General features: G+C 40.9%; 1 protein-coding gene across 2 annotated transcripts in view; it reads left to right on the top strand.

Annotated features, from left to right (window-relative positions):
* GLT1D1 (glycosyltransferase 1 domain containing 1) overlaps positions 1 to 18979 on the top strand; it is a 99494-nt gene that overhangs the window by 18121 nt on the left and 62394 nt on the right. For both annotated transcript variants that reach the window (XM_046641258.1, XM_046641257.1), the window contains exons 3-4: positions 5118 to 5223; positions 8715 to 8766. In XM_046641258.1, coding sequence (XP_046497214.1) covers positions 5118 to 5223; positions 8715 to 8766 — 158 coding nt within the window. The remainder of the gene's footprint in view (positions 1 to 5117; positions 5224 to 8714; positions 8767 to 18979) is intronic.

Genomic DNA, 18979 nt, shown 5'->3' with positions numbered 1-18979 from the left:
CTGCTAAGAGCTGATTGTCTTGGGGGCTGGCTGCCACTTATAGCCATGCGCGTATTGTATGGCTCTCCTCCCTTAAAAAAAATTAGTAAATGGGAGCATGCTGTATCTATTCAGCATCTTGCTTTTTACCACTTAACGATGCATCTGGGAAGTTTTTTAATAGTAGCACATGTATAGACCCACCTGATTCTGTACAATAGTTGTCCAGTGTCCATGTATGGAGATGCCAGCATTTAACCAGTCTTCAATGAATAGACCTTTACATTTTTTCTACCATAATCATTGCAGTGAATATCTTTGAAAAGCCATCTAAGCATATGAACTTGGGAGAATGTATCTGTGCTTACATATTTTTGTGACCCTGCCTGAACCATCCCAGTGAATTGTTTTCTGGCAATAGGGGTGATGTTCCTGAAAGTATTACTCCCGGGAGCTACTTTCTGCTGGACAAGTATATGGCTTCGAATTCTGTTGTGTGTGTGCTGGGACACAGAGTCTGAGGTTGATCTCTAAATGTGAAAGAAGCATCCAGTTTAACTTTCCTCACAGAAGCTAAGATAAAGTCTGCACCTCTTATAGCTCAGTAGGAGCCTCTCAGAGGTCCTCTCTGACTGTTGTCACTCCTTTTTCAGTCACAAGGCTGCAAGCACTGAGTTTGGTGTTTCTCTTGATAATAAGATGTATTGCTGTTTATAAAATTATATCTGTTATTTATTTTAAAATGTCTTACACATGTACACGTGGAGTATATTGTCTTCCCACAAGTGGGATTGCTCTGAATATTTCAGTACATATCTTAGCGGTCTTTCCAAATCAGCCGAGCTACATCTGCCTTATCCGTTTTCATGGCTGTGTGATATTCCACTGTAAGGATGCACCTTGTTTATTAAAAATCTCTCTCACTTTTAGCTATTCCAAGCAGTGCTGCAGCATCTTTGATTGTGTTTCTTTACTTCATTATGTGAGGATGTCAGTGTTATGAATTCTTAGGATAAACCTGTGGCCAGAGGACGGTGTGTTTTTCATTCTGATTGACACCGACAGATTGCCCTCCAGAGAGGTTGCTCGGGTCCATGCTCTATAACAGATGGCAAGGACCTATTTCCCCTCACTCTGGTCAAATCACTGGGTTGCTTTTCCCTTCAAACTTTAGTTTTTCTCAACTTTACCATTCTTGGCTTCTTTTTCAAATAAATGGAGGAAAAGCACAAAATCATCCAAAGTTTTGCTTCTCTTAAAGAAAAGAAACCCTCTCTAAAACAAACCTGTTGCACAGGGGCAAAATGAATTTATTGTTCAATCTGACAAATATGGCTAGGTGAAGCAGCACTACCTTAGCAAATGTAAACTTTATTTGTTTATTCCTAATTGTTGTCTTTATGGAAATTAACATCCTTTATTCCTAAGGATGGTCTCTTTGAAAGTGGTACTCTGTCTGAGTAGCATAACATAAAAAGCATCAGGACTGTCGTCCATAGTAGAGAATGCTCTGCACCTCATGGTTTCCCCTGGACAGTGTATCTTGGAGCTCCTCTGGACTGCTTACATACACAGAGCTGCCCTATGCTCATAACTGGATGTGCGTTATTTCATTCTGTGGCGGCACCATAAATTTTTAAGACAGTCCTCCATTGATTAAACTGTGTTTTTAAATATATAAGCATTTGTTGATTTTTTTTTTTATTACATAAGTAGATGGCTTGGAAACTTCATAAAAATACAAAGAAGAAAATATGGCACCTGAAATTTCACTACCCAGAGATGACCACTTGTTTGTGTGTGCGTGTGTTTGGTTTTATTTATTTTGTATTTTTGTTTAAAACTAGATTTGCAAAGAAGATACACTCTTATAATATGAACTTGCAACTTCTTTTAAAAGTATTAATTGACTGTTTCCCACATGCTAAGCACTTTAAATGCCGAGATGCTGCTGTGTCTCACTCCCGTTCTCGCTCTCTCTGTACTTTGTGTGTGTGTGTTTAAAAATTGCAGTCATGGGGTGGCCCTGGGGCTCAGTGGTTAAGTTTGCATGCTCCACGCTGGTGGCCCGGGGTTTGCCAGTTCGGATCCCAGGTGTGGACCTACACGTGACTTATCAAGTCACGCTGTGGCGGCATCCCACATATAAAATAGAGGAAGATAGGCAGAGATGTTAGCTCAGGGCTAATCTTCCTCAAAAAAAAAAAAAATTGCAATCATGTTATAGTTTAGTAGCCTGTTTTTACCTACTACTGTGTTAAGAACATTTCCCTTGTCACTGACTGGTGTTATACAACATGATTATGAATGGTCACATCTTATTTCCATTTTTTCCCCTCAATTACATGATTGTTGTAATTACATGATTGTTGATAAAATGTAATGTACATCATTACTGTTGTGATGAATAGACTTCTGCAGAAAACTCTGGAGCCCGTTTCCTTTAGGATTTTCTAGAAGTGGCAGTGCAGGATCAAAAGGTACCTGCATGTTTAAGGCTCTTGATACATTCTGTTAAATAATAAGTAGCCACATTTATATGGCTGTGCATATTAAATATATCTAAATAAAACCATAACAACGTGGACAAACAGAAGTTTTCTTTTCTTTTTAAAAGCGGTATTTACTGAGTGAATAATGGACCAATTACCATGTGAACTTGGAAACAACACCCTGTCTTTGTTCCCCACCTTGGACGTGTCTGTAAGATTTTGACATGCCCGCCCTTCAGTCTTGCAAGTGTCTGGGAACAGACCGTCACTGCTTTCCTTATCTGAGATGGAGCAGAAGCTGCTCTGATGCTCTGTGCCTCCTGGGCTCTCCTTCATGCACCCTCAGTGGCATCCAGAGAAAACTGGCCAGTTAATCTGACCTTGGCAGAAAACTGGAGGAGAAGTGTTTTGATGAAGCTCTTCCTGTTTCTTCTCAAGCATCTCCTTTATGCCTGACCCTAGTAAGGAAGCAAGCAGCGTCAAGTGGCTGATTAAGAAGCCAGGTTCTGGAAACTACGATATTTTTCTCAGCAGACTACTAGGAGTGACACTTTTTTTAGCATAAGCACTGATTTATGAAATGGTACCAGTCACTTGGGTGGCTCTGAGTAAATGCACTTGGGAAACAGATTGTGTGCTACTTCTTAGGCTCAGTTCATTGCAACAAATGCTGTTTGCGGACTTAACTTTTATCAGGCATCGTATTGGGAGCAAGGAGTACAAAAATTAATAAGATATGGTTCCTATTCTCAAGGATCTCCCGGTCTACAAATAAATCCTAATGCCTCAAGATACATGGCATGGCAGTAGGTGTGGGGGTGGGATTTACTTCTGAGAGACTTGGAGAAGGCTTCAGAAAGGAGAGGATGCCTGAGTAAGGTTTTGAAGGGTCAATAGGAGTCAGTAAACACATTTTAATAGCAGATGACTTTTAGAATTTTTCAGTCTTATTATGGATGCATTGCTATTAAGACTAACATGCTACTTATTGAAAGCTTTGTTTTCTTAACAATAGTATGAGCATTGAAAAAAATGGAAAAGTAAACGAAATAGCCCACATTCCATTCTTCTAATTGCTAATTTAATTCAGAGAATTTCTGGATTTACATAGTTAAAAACTTCTTCAGTGTCAAGTACAGTGACACTAGCTATCGCTTATAGCGTCCACTCTGCACCAGGTGTGTCGTATGTAGTGTGTCTTTTAATTTACAAGGGAGTCAGCTAACTCTTATGTCTCCGTTTCACAGATGAGATGACTGAGGTTCAGAGAAGCTGAGTAACTTGTTGAAAGTCACAGATTTGCCAAGTGGAGAACCAGGATTCTAACCCAGGGCTGTCTGGTGTCAAAGTCTGTGTTTTTCCCCCAAAATATGATGTGATATGTTTGAGTTATTGCTGATTGGCTTAATGAACTAGAAGGGCTGGTCATCTTAATTATTGGGTGTTCTCATAACTTTTAGGTGGCTTCTTTGATACTCAATGTATATCTTTCAGGAATCTATTTCTCTCTCTTTGGTAATTTCACTGAAAAAGACTTTCGCTGCTATTTTCTTTAGCCTCCTTCAGGAGCAGTTTTTATTAGGAGAAACATTCCTTTGTGGCAAGGGGATGGTGTATGAGTTTCCTCTTGCTGCTGTGACAACTTACCACAAACCTAGTGGCTTAAAACAACAAGCCTTTATTATCCTGTAATTCTGAAGGTCAGAAAGCTGAAATGGACCATACTGGACTAAAATCAGAATGTTGGCAGGGCTGTGTCTCTGTTGGGGGTTCTTGGGGTGAATCTGTTCCTTTGCATGACAAAGCAGTTGCATGCCAAAAAAATTCTAAGGCCAGTAAAAGGAAAGATCAGTATCTTTTCACTCAAATATTGAATCTCAGTAGAGATGGCTTGTTGGAGAAGTCCCAGGATGAACTCAAGTTACATCTGTCCGTTTGGTGGTTTGCTGCCCATCGTCTCTTTTGAAATTTTTAGTTGACCTTTGGAAGTCCTTCTGGGGAGTTGCTTTTGGATGAGCACATCATTTCCCTTGATCCATGCACACTCGTGCCTCCCATGTCTCCCAGAATAAACCTGCTCTGTGGCGAATCCTTTCACATTTTACACACGCAGCATCTCGAATAGTTTTGGTTCCACTCTAGTTGCGCCCTCCATGACTTATCATTCCTCTCCAGTGCATGTTCCTCGCAGATAGAGCTGTGGGGTCTGAGCCGCCTGCGTCTGCCTCCCCGTCCCTCGCTATCACGGAGCCTGTTATTATGATCAACAGCAGAACTAAATTTGAAGTACTCTTTTTATGTCATAAACCCTATTAGTTCCAGATTAGCCCATTTCCTAGGAACGAGAAGCTTGGCTTTGATAGATGGTGGCTAATAATATTTTCAATTTGTTAAAATTTAAGGCAAATTGATATAAAATAGTCCTGACAGTGGTGGGCAGTGTCTCATCTGATTAGCTCCCATGTCGTATTTATAATCATGATCCCTATTCTACTTTTCAGGAGAGTTGGATACAATTAAACTAGCAACAAAACACGGTCCCTGTGTTCTGGGAACTTCCGTTTTTAATATCATTGCTTTGGGATGGGTAGGCAAGAGGTGTTTGCAAAACTAAACTGCTTCATTAACTATTCTAACCATTTGCAGGTCATGGAATTCCTTTTGGGGTCATCTTTGGTGGAACTGATTTAAATGAAGACGTGAACCAGGGAGAAAAAAACAAAGTGATGGGGAAAGTCCTTGAAGAAGCCAGGTAAATACTTGAGAGGATTTCACAGGAGTTAAACATTTAACTTAACCCTTTTGCATGGAGTTCGCTGAAACGAAGTTTTAAGCAAGTTATTGCCCTTCAATAATTCTTTGACTACAGTTAATATTGGACGAACATTCTTAGAATGTTCTGCACGGTAGAGGATATAGAATTGTGACTTTTCAAGAGATAATAATACAGATCAACTGGAGTTTTATTAGCACCCAGATTAGGATTGACTTTGCATCAGATTTGCCCGAGTAGAGTGTTTTTGACTTGGTTCATGTCTGTACAGATTTCTGAGCTGTATAAAAACCATTGTGAGAAGGGCAACAAACTGGATTTCTCTGTGGGGTCCCTAGGAGCATTTGGGGCAGGACAGTTATTCGTTGAGGGGGGCTGTCCCGCACATCCCTGACCCTGGACACTACGTGTCAACAGCACCTGCCAGGTGCCACAACAACCTAACACACCTCCACATGTTTCTGGCCCCCGGGATGGGAGTGGTCTTGGCCCCTGGGTGGGAATCAGTTCCGGAGCTGTACTTCCCAATCTTTTTCATGTTAAGACAACTTAGAAAATGGTGATATTTGTACAGCGGTCTGCAGTGAACTGGAAGGCTCGATGGGAAAAAGAGAAAACCCAGTTTTCTCTGTATAACAAATACAATGATGATAGTTAACAAGTAATGATAAAAGTGTACAAATCCTCTATGTTCGCATAAAAATTGTGGAAAAAAAAAGAGCTAATGAAATCAAAAGAAAAATTAAATATACACGTGTACCCAAAGCAAAGAACTCTTCTGTCAATCAGTATGCAGTGATTGACAGGCTGTCTGAGAGATTCCACAGAAAGGCTGAGATGGTTGGACGTGGTCTGTCCCTCCCAGCACCCACTGCTGCTGCTGCTGATGTGGAGAATGCCTCACCTGCCACAGGACCACCCTGAGCTCAAAGTTTACCCAGAGCCCAACAAGGACTATTGAAGCATCCTTTCAACTCTTGTAAATCTTTGAATCCTTGTAAAAAATAACAACCAAAAAACAGGTGGTCAATTTTAAGTGGACACAGTGCTTTATTAATTCTATTTTGAAAAAAAACCACTTTATTGAGGTGTGATTGACATACAAACAGCTGTGCATATACAACTTGATGAGTTTGGAGATAAGTGTACCCCCGTGAAACCGTCACCACAGTCTGTACCATAAACATATCCATCACCTCCAAGAGTTTCCTCCCGCCCTCTTTATTATTATTATTTTATTTTAATTTTTGTGATAAGAACATTTAACATAAAATCTGCTCTCTTAGCAAATTGTTAAGTCTGCATTGCAGTGTTGTTAACCAAGGCTCTATGCTGCACAAGAAAGCTCTAGGACTGACTCATCTTGTACAACTGAAACTTTGTGCCCCTTGACTACTGCCTCCCTGTTTCCCCCTCCCCTGAGCCCCTGGTAACCACCATTCTACTCTCTGGTCTATGGGCTTGACTGTTTTAGATTCTTGTGTGGGTGGAAGCACACAGTATTTGTCCATCTGTGTCTGGCTTACTTCAGGGAGCATAATGTCCTCTTGGTTCATCCATGTTGTTGCAAATGGCAAGATTTCCACCTTTTTTAAGGCTGAATAGTATTCCACTGTATATACGTACCACATTTTTTTTATCCATTTGTCTGTCAATGGATATTTAGATTGTTTCCATGTCCCCATAGATGGCCAGCCATCAGTTTTCTGTGGCTCCTCTGTAACCCTCTCATGGCTGAGAGGCTGTGGTCAGGGAATCCAGAAGTCATCAAGTCTCTCTGTAACTGGACCATTCCTGGTCCACGCCAAGGACAGTATTCCAGGTTCTATTGTGCAGCCAAAGGCTCCCTCTCCTATTTTTTTTCGGTAAGGTAGCTGTCAGTCTTGCCCTTAAAACTAGGGTTATCATGGGATGCCGTTGCATTTCAAGACCCTACTTCTTCCTGAGGTCTTCCTAGACATAAACGTGGTGATACAAACTTTTAAAACCAGAGAGTACACTATTGAGTATTACAATAAATAGACGTATTAAAACAGTTGGGGCCCACCTTGACAGGTGATCCATCATCATAGGCTTTCTTGATGTTGTTGTTCTCATATTCCAGAAACTTGTCACCTTTAGATTCATGCAGTTTGTAATGCAGTGTCTTACAGAAGGAAAATCATTCTTCTTGGTAGAAACAATATTGAATGAATTCATCTTATAGTATTATCATTAGCATTCTTCATTGCATTGTTATTAAAACACACATTGATTTTTATTTTGGGGGTTATTGATTGAAGTTGATGGGCAGGAGAGTGACATGATTCATAGATTTCTTGTCCAACACAATGTGACACACTTTTCTATAAAACAAAGTATTGAACTTGTCTAGCTTTATAATGTGTGTTTCATTTTTAATCAAATACCTTTAAATGGTTATATTTTTCCCATAAGGTATATTTTTGAACTTTTTTACTATTTAAAACTTTTTCTTACATGGTATAGTATTTGAACTTATTTTAGCATCAGCTTTTTGACTTATAAGTATTATAATAAGCATTTGGTAATTATGAATACCAAAATTGAATAAGGAATGTTTGAAATTTGTAGAAATTCTTTTGTGAAGGATTATCCAGGTACATATTAGAAAAACTTAATATTGCTAAGCAAATGAGCAAAAGAGAGTCTGTATGATATGAATTGCCTCACAAATACTTTCACAATTAGGAAATATATAGCACATGATAGGTCAAAGCATGTGAAATTGCTGTTTTGTAGGTCAAAAATGGTTGAATATAGGTAATTACTTATGGTTTTTGAGCTGCAGTGTTACTATAGGTGGTGTTGACAAACCGAATCATATGTCAAGTGAGGTTATTAATTTGGGTGCCCAGATCGTCCCAGCTGTGGCCATTGGGGATGCGTTGGATTGACTCCTCTGTCCTTTTGATGTGCCCTCACCATTTTTTGAGCATTTTCTTACTTTCTGGCGCCATAAAGATGTTCCTGGTTCATCCCATGTGTCCCTGGCCCTACTTGTGGAAACAGCCGTTTCTAATAAATGTAGACCTTAGCTCTCATTAACCACGGGCCATTAGTAAGTCTTGAATACCTTAGCAGAGTCTTCCTTTGGTGAAGCCAGTGGACTAGGTAGCCTGCCCTTGGCCTGCCCTTGGATATTCAGAGTAGATTATCTAAATTCCTTGCTTCTCTCCTGCATCTGGCGTTCCAGCTTTATCTCTGCTTCTCTGACCTGGCTTGGGAGGAACAGGAAGTTGGAGCTTCATTTGTTTATTTCTTGCATGCACAACTTTGATGTGAGTGGAGATTAAACCTAATGGCCAATAACCAAGAGTAACAAAGACTGATTGCACTTTAAATTCAGCTTCTTACCTTGTCTTTCACAATTTGTTCCAAAGAGCTGTGTCATAGTTATGTTAATTGAATTCTGCCCTAATTGTTTTCATTATTTTTGCTCATTTTACTAGATTTGCTGTCGCTTTCACAAAGTCAATGGAGGAAATGGCGCAAAGGCAGTGGGTATGTGTTTATTTTGTGTTGTTATTTGGGTTGTGCTGGGGAAGTTGCAGAATCGGAGAGTTGAAAGGCCATTTTATTGGAACTGACAGTGTTCCCGTCAACACTGCCTATTGGAGCCATTGTAGTATTATGGATCCCATGTATTGATGTTTTTTGTTTGTGTGGATAGTCTTAAAACTTCACTGATTTTTTTTTTTTTTGTTGTTGTTACTGAATAGCAAAAATAGCCCAATGGTCAAATCTTTTAATGTTTAGTCTGTTTTCTTTTTACGTGCTCAGATTGGGTGATTCACAGGCTGCACTATGAATGTTGCAGCATACTCACATACGTTGAGCTTAACGATCTCTCAGGTGGTGGATGGCATTTCCCAGGTTGGACTGTTTATTTGAAGAGCTTTAAAGAGTAGAAGACTTTGTAGCTCTAAAAATTAGTTGATTATTGACTTTTGTATTCATTATGACTGAAGGGGTGGGTGAAATGAACTGGGGGGAGTCTTGAGTTCTCAGTGGGGGTTATGTGAAAGCATGGCGGAGCTGGTGCCTGCGAAACTAAAGAAAAAGCCCCACGCAAGGTCACGTTCTTCTGGTGGACTCTAAGCCCGAGGCCACTGTCTCTTGTGGTGAGACTGCAGTGAGCCTGTCACCAGCATCGCTGGCCTCTGTGCTTTGCCAGCTCATCCGTCGTGCGCAGCGCTTCTGCCCTATCATTTGTAGGCATTATTCCAGTTGGTATTTTACAGGCTATGCACATTTGTTAGAGAATTTCAATTTGTAAAATGTAGTGCCTGGAAGCTGCCGCGTTGGGACCAGGGCAGAATGCAGCCATCTGTGGGACTGGTGGTCCTTTACCAAACTTCAGGATACCGTGTACACATGATCCTGAAGAGTCACTGGTCCGGAGCTTGCCTTCTCAAAGCAGTTGTCTGAACCAGTCGTTCGGAGTGGGGTCTGTGGACCCCTAGGGGGCCCTGGCACTCTCTCAGGGCTGCCACAAAGTCAAACCTGTTTTCATAATGATGCTAAGATGTTTTCTGCCTTTTTCACCATTTGAAAAGCATGATGGCTAAAACTGCTGACACTTTAATGCTTATGGAGGCAGTGGCATCAGTCTGCGCTGGTCCTCATTGGTTTTTCACTGCCACCCATTTGTAGTTTTAAAAACATCACTTAAGAATCTTTTTGGTGAAGCAATACAAATTATTAATTTTATTAAATATTAACCTTAGAATACGTGTGTTTTTAATGTTCTGTGTAATGAAGCAGGAAGTTTGCATTAAGCTCTCTGCTGCATTCGGAGTGAAGAATGATGGTTATTTTGAGAAAAGGCCTTTGTGTGGTTGTCTGCAACCTGAACTCGCTACTTTTAACACGATTTTTATCTGAAAGAATGGCAGACAAACTACAGTCATTCAGACTTGGGCATTAGGCAGTCATTTTCTTAAAAATGAGTGAATTGAGCCAGCCGCTTCAAGAAAAACAACTGGCAGTATTTATTGCCAATGATAACATTTGACTTGTTGGGTAAAACTTAAAATTTTGGAAAGCCGCCATGAGGTACATCACGGCCTTCCTGATGACATCAGTGTTCATATGAACAAACTTGATTTGGGGGGGATGTTGTGTGATGAAATGTTTCAACAGTTGGAAGATCTGCATCACTCAGTAAACCAGTGTTTTTAAAATGACGAATACGTGGCATTACAGAATCACACGTAGACGGAAGATCCACTCAAAGTGCCAGGGAGACCAACGGACTGTAACGCAACCAAGTGTGAAGCAATTGCAGGCTCCACATCACAACTAAGCTTTAAGAAATTACCGTTTGTTGACTTTTGGTGTAGTATCCAAGAATAGTACCTATAATGACCTGAAAAGGCTGTTGAAATGCTCCTCCCCTTTCCACCTCCCCATCAGCCAGAGGCGGGATTTTCTTTATACAGCTCTGTCAACACCGCGTATTGAAACAGATCGAATGGACAGTAGCTCCGAGAATGCAGCTGTCTGCCCTCCAGCCAGACACGAAAGAAAGCTTTCACCAGTTGAAGCGTGTTCCTTCTCTATGAACTGACTGCCCTTTCCCCAAACTTCTCCATCTTAAATGTCCCCTTGTCCCTAAATCGTATGATCCTCCAAGATTGGTATAGATGTGTTCACTCACTGGATCAGTTATTTTTTACCACATAACAAATCGTACTAAATATAGTGCCTTAAAACACATATGTATTGTTTATTCTTTGTGTTGTCTGGGCATTTCTGGCCGGCTCAGCTCAGTCAGGCTGCGTGGTCCGGCGTGGCCTTGCTAGTGCCTGGGGCTGAGACAGCTGGGCAGCTGAGGCCTCTCTCCGTGCGGTCTGTCCTCCTCTTTGAGGCTCAGGGCAGGAGAGCCCGTGCCGGTGCACCAGCAGTCTTTAGGCTTCTGCTGTGTGGTGTTTGCTACTGTCCTGTTGGCCAGAGCAAGTCAAGGAGTGGAGATCGAGTCTCCACCTCCTTATGGGGGGCTCTTCACGGGGGCCTTGCAAGGGCACGGATGCGGAGAGAGGAGGGACTTATGTCCATTTTAATAATCTGCCGCACTTAGAGCTTGTCCCTGATGGTTATAAGCCCTTTGTGTGTAACTTTTCTCCCCATATAGTCATGAGCTCCTGAGGACAGGGGCAAAGTATGGTTCTCTAGTGGGTCCCCAGAGGATAACATACTACCTTGTGTTCAATAAATACTAGTCAAATTGAACTGACCCGGAATGGATCTGTCTTTAGCTCTTTCATTATAGAAACTTCCAAGCTTATAGAAAAGGAGCAAGAATAGTAGCCTGAACCCCTCGATACCCACCACTTACCATTCTTCAATTCTTACTTAATCTATACTCATTTTCCTCCACTCCTACATACACACACACATGCTTTTTGTTTTCCTGGAGTTTTTTTTCTCTGGGGAAGATTTGCTCTGAGCTAACATCTTCCTCTTGATTTTTCTTTTTTCATATGTGAGCTGCTGCCACAGCACAGTCACTGACAGGTGAGTGGTGTGGTTCCATGCCCAGGACCCTAACCTGGGCTGCCGAAGCAGAGCACTCTGAGCTTTAACCACTAGGCCATTGAGCTGGCCATGGGATATTTTTAAAACTCATAGCCATCATGCCATTTCACCTGCAAATATATGCCATTTTACCTGTAAATGCACCTTCATGAAGACTTTTCTTAACACAAGCACCATGGCGTGGATAACTTTTGTGTGGAAAGACCACAGCGTGTAAGGAAGAAATAAAGAAGGACTCAAGAATATTAACATGATTTAAATTTCCTTTTTCAATATATTTTGAAGGCATTTGGGTGCAGAAAGGGAGAGGATGGAATCTTTGAGTTCCAAACTCAATGACTTAGAGACAAATATTGGACTCAGGGTAAATATCCAGAACGTAGCTCACAGTGTGCGGCTGTCCTTGGAAGAGCGCTCAGTTGCAGAGACAGATCGAGGGGTCATCAGTGGCGAGGTGATCACTGAAGCATGAAAATGATTGCTCTTAGATGAGTTTAACTTTTAGGTGTAATGATGAGAAAACTACCAAATGCACAGATGAATTACATTTGGGGCAGGCTTCGCAGAAATGGTAATAATATCTTAGCCATGTGCTGAAAGAGGGAGCATCTTACCTCTCAGAAGTGAGCTGGCCATTTGCCGTCACTCGGTGGTCAGCCACCCAAGACGACCCCCATCCTAGGTTAGCAGCCTTTGTTTTCAAAAAGACACTTCCAAATATAATAACAAAGCATTTGACAAAACAATGGAGAAGGCAGCAAAAATTGTTTGGTCTTGGATGGTGATGTGAGAGCCCTGTAACAAAAGCTAATAAAAGAAGGGATGAATTTGCTTGGATAGTTTAAAGTAGTAGGAGTTAGTTATTAAATTCCAATGTGAACCTACTTTTTAACACAGCTTTTTGTACACTTTTTGGTGGGTGATTTTTCGATGAAGTTCAGCGTAATACCTTTATTTGGTTAGTTTTTACAAAGAAAAACGATGTATAAATATATAAAGGTTTATTCCTCAGCCATATTTAGATCATCATTTTAGACGGATTTTTGCAGAGAGACTATTGATGTCTTCGGAACAGCAATTCAGTTTTAGAGTAAGTCGTGCTCTTCATCATCGAGTTGCTGGCCTTTGTATTCAATGTCGTAGTCTTTATTTTAGGAGCAGACTTGGCTCAGGTCGTAGTCTGGTTAATCCTACCTAATTATTGTCAAATCAGAACCAAACTTCAGTAATCTCAGATTAGAAAGATTTATGGCATTTGCTTCTTATTACTTTTGTGATTTCAAAAGAAGGAATATATATTATGTAGCGTTTTTGTAGATAAATGTAGTTTTGAGCGTAAAATCTGGTCTGAAACTTGTGTCTCCTCAAACTTCGTTTAAATGAGGAGACACGTAATCAGAGGCACATCCTCGATCCCAGTGCTGTTCGTAGAAATATAATGCAACCTGCAAAGGGGAGCCGTGTGTGGAATTGGAAATTTTCTGGTAGCCACATTTAAAAAAGTAAGTGGAAAAAAGAAAAATTAGTTTTAATAAGATTTTTTGTTTAACCCACTGCCTGGAGTTAGCCAAAGTGCAGATTTGGAGGGTTCTGTCCCCAGGACTGCCCTCACTTCTGGCACCAGCTGCAAGTTCAGGGAGTTCCCAAACTGCCCTGGAGTCTGATGATTTGCTTGAAGGACCCACAGAAGTCACCGGGGGTTATTATACTCGTGGTGAAGGTTACTGCTGGGAAAGGGTAAAGGCCAAAATCAGCCAAAGGAAGAGATGCACAGGGCCGAGCGTCCATTACCTTCTCTACATGGAACCAAGACATTTTACCCTCTGGTTACTGATCTCTGACAGTGTGCGTGGAGTAGTGCCAATCAGGGAGGCTCACCTGAGTTTGATGTCCAAAGTTTTTATTGGAGCTTCATTATGTGGGCTTGATTGATTAGTTGATTGTCCCCATGATTGAACTCAGTCTCCAGGTCAACTGACAGCACTGGACCCAAAGTTTCCATCTTAGATCACCTAGTTGGTCACCGGCCCCCACCTAAGACTATCGTTGTGGCTGGCCCCACCCTAAACAAATACACGTCTCAGGTATCACATAGAGTATTTCCGAGAAGCTGCAGGTAAAGCAGACAGCTCCTTGGCCAAGGCCAGCTTCACTACTGCACACCCACTGTATCGAAAAATCTGTTTTCCACGTGTAATCAATATAAACATTACTAATGAGCATTTCACATTTTTTGTACTAAGGCTTTGAGATCCAGTGTGCATTTTACACTTGGGGCACATCTCAGTTCAGACCAGCTCCGTTTCAAGCGCTCGATAGCCTCGTGCAGCTGGTGGCTGCTGTATCGGACTGCACACACACACAAGTGGGGAGTGACCTGGTTCAAGACTGCTAAAATGCACGCTCATACAGTTTCTGGTAGTGGGAGGCGTATCAACCGAATGGGCCGAGGAAGGGTTTATTGTGGGTACCATGGTTAATTTCAGCCCTCTGAAAGAGCTCGGGCGCCCCTTTAGAGACATTATGTTGGAGGAGGCATTTACGATCCTCTATCTATCTCTGGCTGACTACACAAATTAGTTTGATTGGATTTCAATAAAGATGGTTTCATTTTACCTCTTTTAATTTGAAATGCCCTTGTTTAGGCTCGGTCGGTATTTTTTGAGTGTTGTGATTTATATCAGGCTTCATCTGGTGTCGTACCTTCTTTGTAAAGCGCATGGTCCCAGTGGGCTCCTCACCTGGTCTGCTGCTCTGTTGTTAACATTTATCACGCAAGTTCCACATTGGTCATGTTTTGGGATAACATTGCTCTTGGTTTGTGATATTATAACCTCAATTTGGAATTTTTAGGAATTTGATTCGCTATACATGTCTAACTGTGATACATGCATTGTGGACATGTGAAAGTTGTCTACATAGAATTTTGGTTTCTTACAACAGTATGTAACAGACATTCTGAATGCAAATCTGGGCACTTCTAGTTGTAGCCCAAGTTTAGAATGCTTTCTCCAGATTCACCAGACTTTCACCAGACAGTGCAAATGTTTCACCAAAAATGTTAAAAGCAAATTAGGTCTGTATCTTAATTGAAGGCTTTTCTCTCTGCAGAAGCAATGATTATGGTTTGCTATGTTTCCATTGGGTTCAAAATCCCACAGGCCTATGAACAATTTAACTGCATCGCTCACACACTCTTTCTAAGTCCTCTGATAAGAGGACTTTATCTAAATTTGAATGTTTATTCATGAACTATTTTTAAAAATCTTGAGTTTGAGTAAATATTGCTTGACATGGTTGTCGGATTCAAGAGAGCAGGATGATGGCCCACGTGGCCCCTCGGTGCCCTTTGCTGAGGCTAGCACTGAGCTGAGCTTCGTGGTGGTGTTACTTTTAGTGACTTTTTTTTAAATTTGGAAACTTTGAGTCACCACCTTCTGGGGCCTGATTTATCTACCTTGCCTTGGCACTTATCAAAGAAAAATAACTTTCTTGAAGCCATTGTGTTAGGCAATACGTAAAGTATAATTTTACTTTCAGTGTGTACAGATACTCATCAAAATTCTTTTGGAAATTAAAATACAGAAAGCGAGACAGATTTCACTGGCTGTCACACGCACGGTTCGTGGCACAGGTGAGCTCCAAAAGCCAGCCTAGGTGTTGGTGCCGGCCTAACCTGAACCAGCTGCCTCTCGACTAATTGCTGACGTCTGTAGTACATGCATGCTGCCCTCTGACCCCTCGTTCCTTCTCCTTCGTCCTGCATGGCCCCCTGCTTTGTTTCTGGTGGTCTCTGAACGTCACGTTGGCAGCAGCAGCAGCCACACAGACCACATCTTTTATTACAGTTCCTACCATAATGGAAACTTGAAAACATTCATCTCGTCGTTTTCATCTTCAGACTCCCTAGTTCCTATGCCGGGCCTCCTGCAAATGCCCTGAAAGAGAAACTCTAGGGACTGATCACATCCTAGGAAGCTAATCATCCTTAATAACTTCTGTTAAGACTGGCTTTCCTCAGAGATTTCTTGATGGAACTGCAAATGTTCTTTGCGTTTTTTTCCCCTATATGAGATCCCTGGGAATTGAAAATTTTAAAAATATCTCTAAGGATGGAAAACTCATCAATTCCAGAGCCCAGATCCTGAGTTCACCTCTTTCATGACCTGGGGCTCGCATGTTTGGAATAATCAAAAGTATTGCTTCTAATTCATTGACTCGTAAGGCAGAGAATGGTAGGGGAAGCTTTGAAATAAAATCAGCAATAATTCCGAGTTATTTACTCCATAGATTTAACTGTTAAAAATAAATCTTCCCGGGAACTTTCCCGTTGGCATTCCTATTTCTTGAGCTCCGGACCAGATTCGGCATGTACCCTCCCCGCTTGATTTTGCCTGGGGTCATGGATGGTTTCAATTTCATCTTTACGGCCTGCTCCACGTTGGATCCAGCAGAACTGCATCCCAACTCAGATTTCCTCCTCATCTCATTGATGGGTATCTTCTTTTCTTGAAAAATCTTTTTGTCTGGTTCACTGGCAGGAGTTGAGTGACAAGGCTCTAGCCCCTCCTGATTTTTTGGAACTTTTGTTTTCTTTCCTTGCTTAAAAACAGATTTCTAAGGGAAAAGAGTAGAGGGAGAAAAGAAGACTCGTTTTCCCGTGAAAAGGGCCAAGTTTCTGTGTGTTTTGTAATGTAGGTGTATTTTGAGAGCTTTACATTCATGGGCCGTGATTTCTTTTACGTGATTTATTACTATTTTAAAAGAACTTTTAACGAAGCCATCATCAGAAGTTGTAATTTCAAAATAAAAATTAGTATTTTTACCACCTGGGGAGCATGAACTTATGCATATACTTCAAAAATAATACATATTGTGGTTTCCACTTGAAGAAAGTTTAATTTCTGAAAGTTATAGTAATCAAAGAATAGGAAATCTTTTTTGTTGTTGCTGTCTGTTATTCCATTATAAAAAGGCATAAATTAGCATTTGGGTCTGTTACAATGTCACACATATGTCTAGGGATCTATCCAACAGGACACTGGCTTTTTTACCTGGTAATGGACCACATTAAGTAGTGGTTTCTCAGAGATGTTAAAAATGGAGACTCTTCCCTCACTGCCGGCCCCCCCCCCCAACCCCCCCCACCCCTGTCTTCTTTTTCATTTTATGTATCGATGAGCTAATCTTGCAAGGCAAGTGATATACAAGGACTTTGACTCATGTTATTTCAAAGCAAGTGAAACAACAATAAATATTGAGCAAAAAAAGCTAATTTGTATTTAGAACACTTTAATATAGAAAATGTTTTTCAAAATCAATATAAGCCAATTGGCTTTTCCAGATTTCTTTTATTACAATTATTAAAAATAACCCAGTTCCAGATTTCTTTTAAGCTGTAACTCTATTTTCTTGATTTGCTCGGATAAGATCTTAAAGTATCATTTATTACATTTTTTAAAAATCTAGGACTTGACACTTAGTTATTTTTCCAGGGTTTCAATGGATTTTGGAGAAATAGTGCTCAGAGATATGTAAAGACCAGCAGATAAATCCAGAAGTTTCCACAAAGAGTCAATTCATTCTGTTTATAAAGTTGAGATACCCGTTTAATTAATTAATTTATGTTTTTATCAAAAGGAATTTTCTTGTAAGGAGCGTTTTGTTCTTAAGTATTTCTAATTGCAGAGCATATTTCTGATGAAAATAGTGGCAAGACTAAAAACTCTATTCTGTCTGACCTTCATGAATCAAATTTATGTAGAATTGTAGTGAATATGTTATTGTCAAACACTTATATTAACTTTAAAGTTAAAATTCCGTGCTGATCTGTTTTTGACGATGCTTTGATGTCCTTCTTATAGACATTTCTGAGCCGATGTTTCAGACTCAGGGCTGGCCAAGGAGGAGATGCTCTTAGCCTCCAATGCATTCCAATAAAATTTTCTTCAGCTTTCCGGTGAAATTATAATTAAACAAAAGGAATATTTTAGGGCTCTGAACTTCAATTTCTAATTTCAAGTGGTTGCTATTAGCCGTTTTTTTTTATTAAAGTCAATATCTTTTTTAGCTAGTAGAGATTGTTGAAACTCTTCTTTTCTTTAAGGCTCACTATTTTAAGGGCATTTTAAAAGGGGTTGCATCCCTGCTGTGTGGTGAATTGAGGAGGATAGTCAAGAATTTTAGAAGTCTCAGGGGCTTCTAATGGTTAAATGCAAAATATAGTGCTATGAACACAAGCAAAACCAAACCCAGAGTCATGCCTATGTACCAGCTTCCGTTCAGCTGCCCTGTGATGGCTGGATGCTCCCCTCCCAGATCTTCCCATCAACCAGGCAGAGTACAGGGCCACCTCCCTCTCCTCCCCATAGATCGTCTCTCCCCTGGTAGGAGTGCATCCCCTGTGGCTTGTTTCCCAAAATATAAACCTGACTTGAGGATGAAGGTCAAAGTGGATCAGCAGACCACATACAATACCACGGACTGCACATCACCTTAAGGGCCACACGGTGCCCTTCCGCACACATTCAGGTAATGAGCACAGAGTTGTGAATTCTGTGTTCACCATTCACCAGCTAGTTTAGTCGTTTCATGCACTGATCTGATATTCAGGCTACATGACAAATAGGTGCGCATTTTTGGACTTTTTCACGAATATGACTATATCTTTTGATCATTTATGAGAAATAGCCATTGGCACCTACTTGACCCTATAGCAATTTAAAAGTGGATTTTTTGCTCTACTCCTGTTACTTCCACTTTTGGGTCTAAACTTGATTTTAAAAGTATTTATGCCACTATCTCAAGATGAACTTGAAAAGTGGATTCTTTTTCTCTCTGGTAGTTTTGTGAGGTTCCACCGGAAAACACCAACAGAAATAGTAAGTTTACGTCTTGGTGAAAATTTCTAGATCAGTCATGCAAGTGCCACCTTGTCCCTTGATGTCAAAGAGGCATTTGATGAGGACCTTACAGGGTCTGTGAGACCAGTCTAGTCAGGTGCCTGGAAGAATCTGCCCCCTGGGGCCTGTTTTCTTGTTAGTCAACATACTGAGTATTCTTCTTCTTCTTCTTCTCCGTCTCCTCCTCCTCCATCCCCACCTCCACCTCCACCTCCTCCACCTCTACGTCCACCTCCACCTCCACCTTCACCTTCTCCACCTCCACCTCCACCTCC

The sequence above is a fragment of the Equus quagga genome, chromosome 15 (genome assembly GCF_021613505.1).
Source record: "Equus quagga isolate Etosha38 chromosome 15, UCLA_HA_Equagga_1.0, whole genome shotgun sequence".
Lineage (NCBI taxonomy): Eukaryota > Metazoa > Chordata > Mammalia > Perissodactyla > Equidae > Equus > Equus quagga.
The sequence above is the reverse complement of the archived record's forward strand: the minus strand, read 5'-3'. Positions and strand labels throughout refer to the sequence as shown.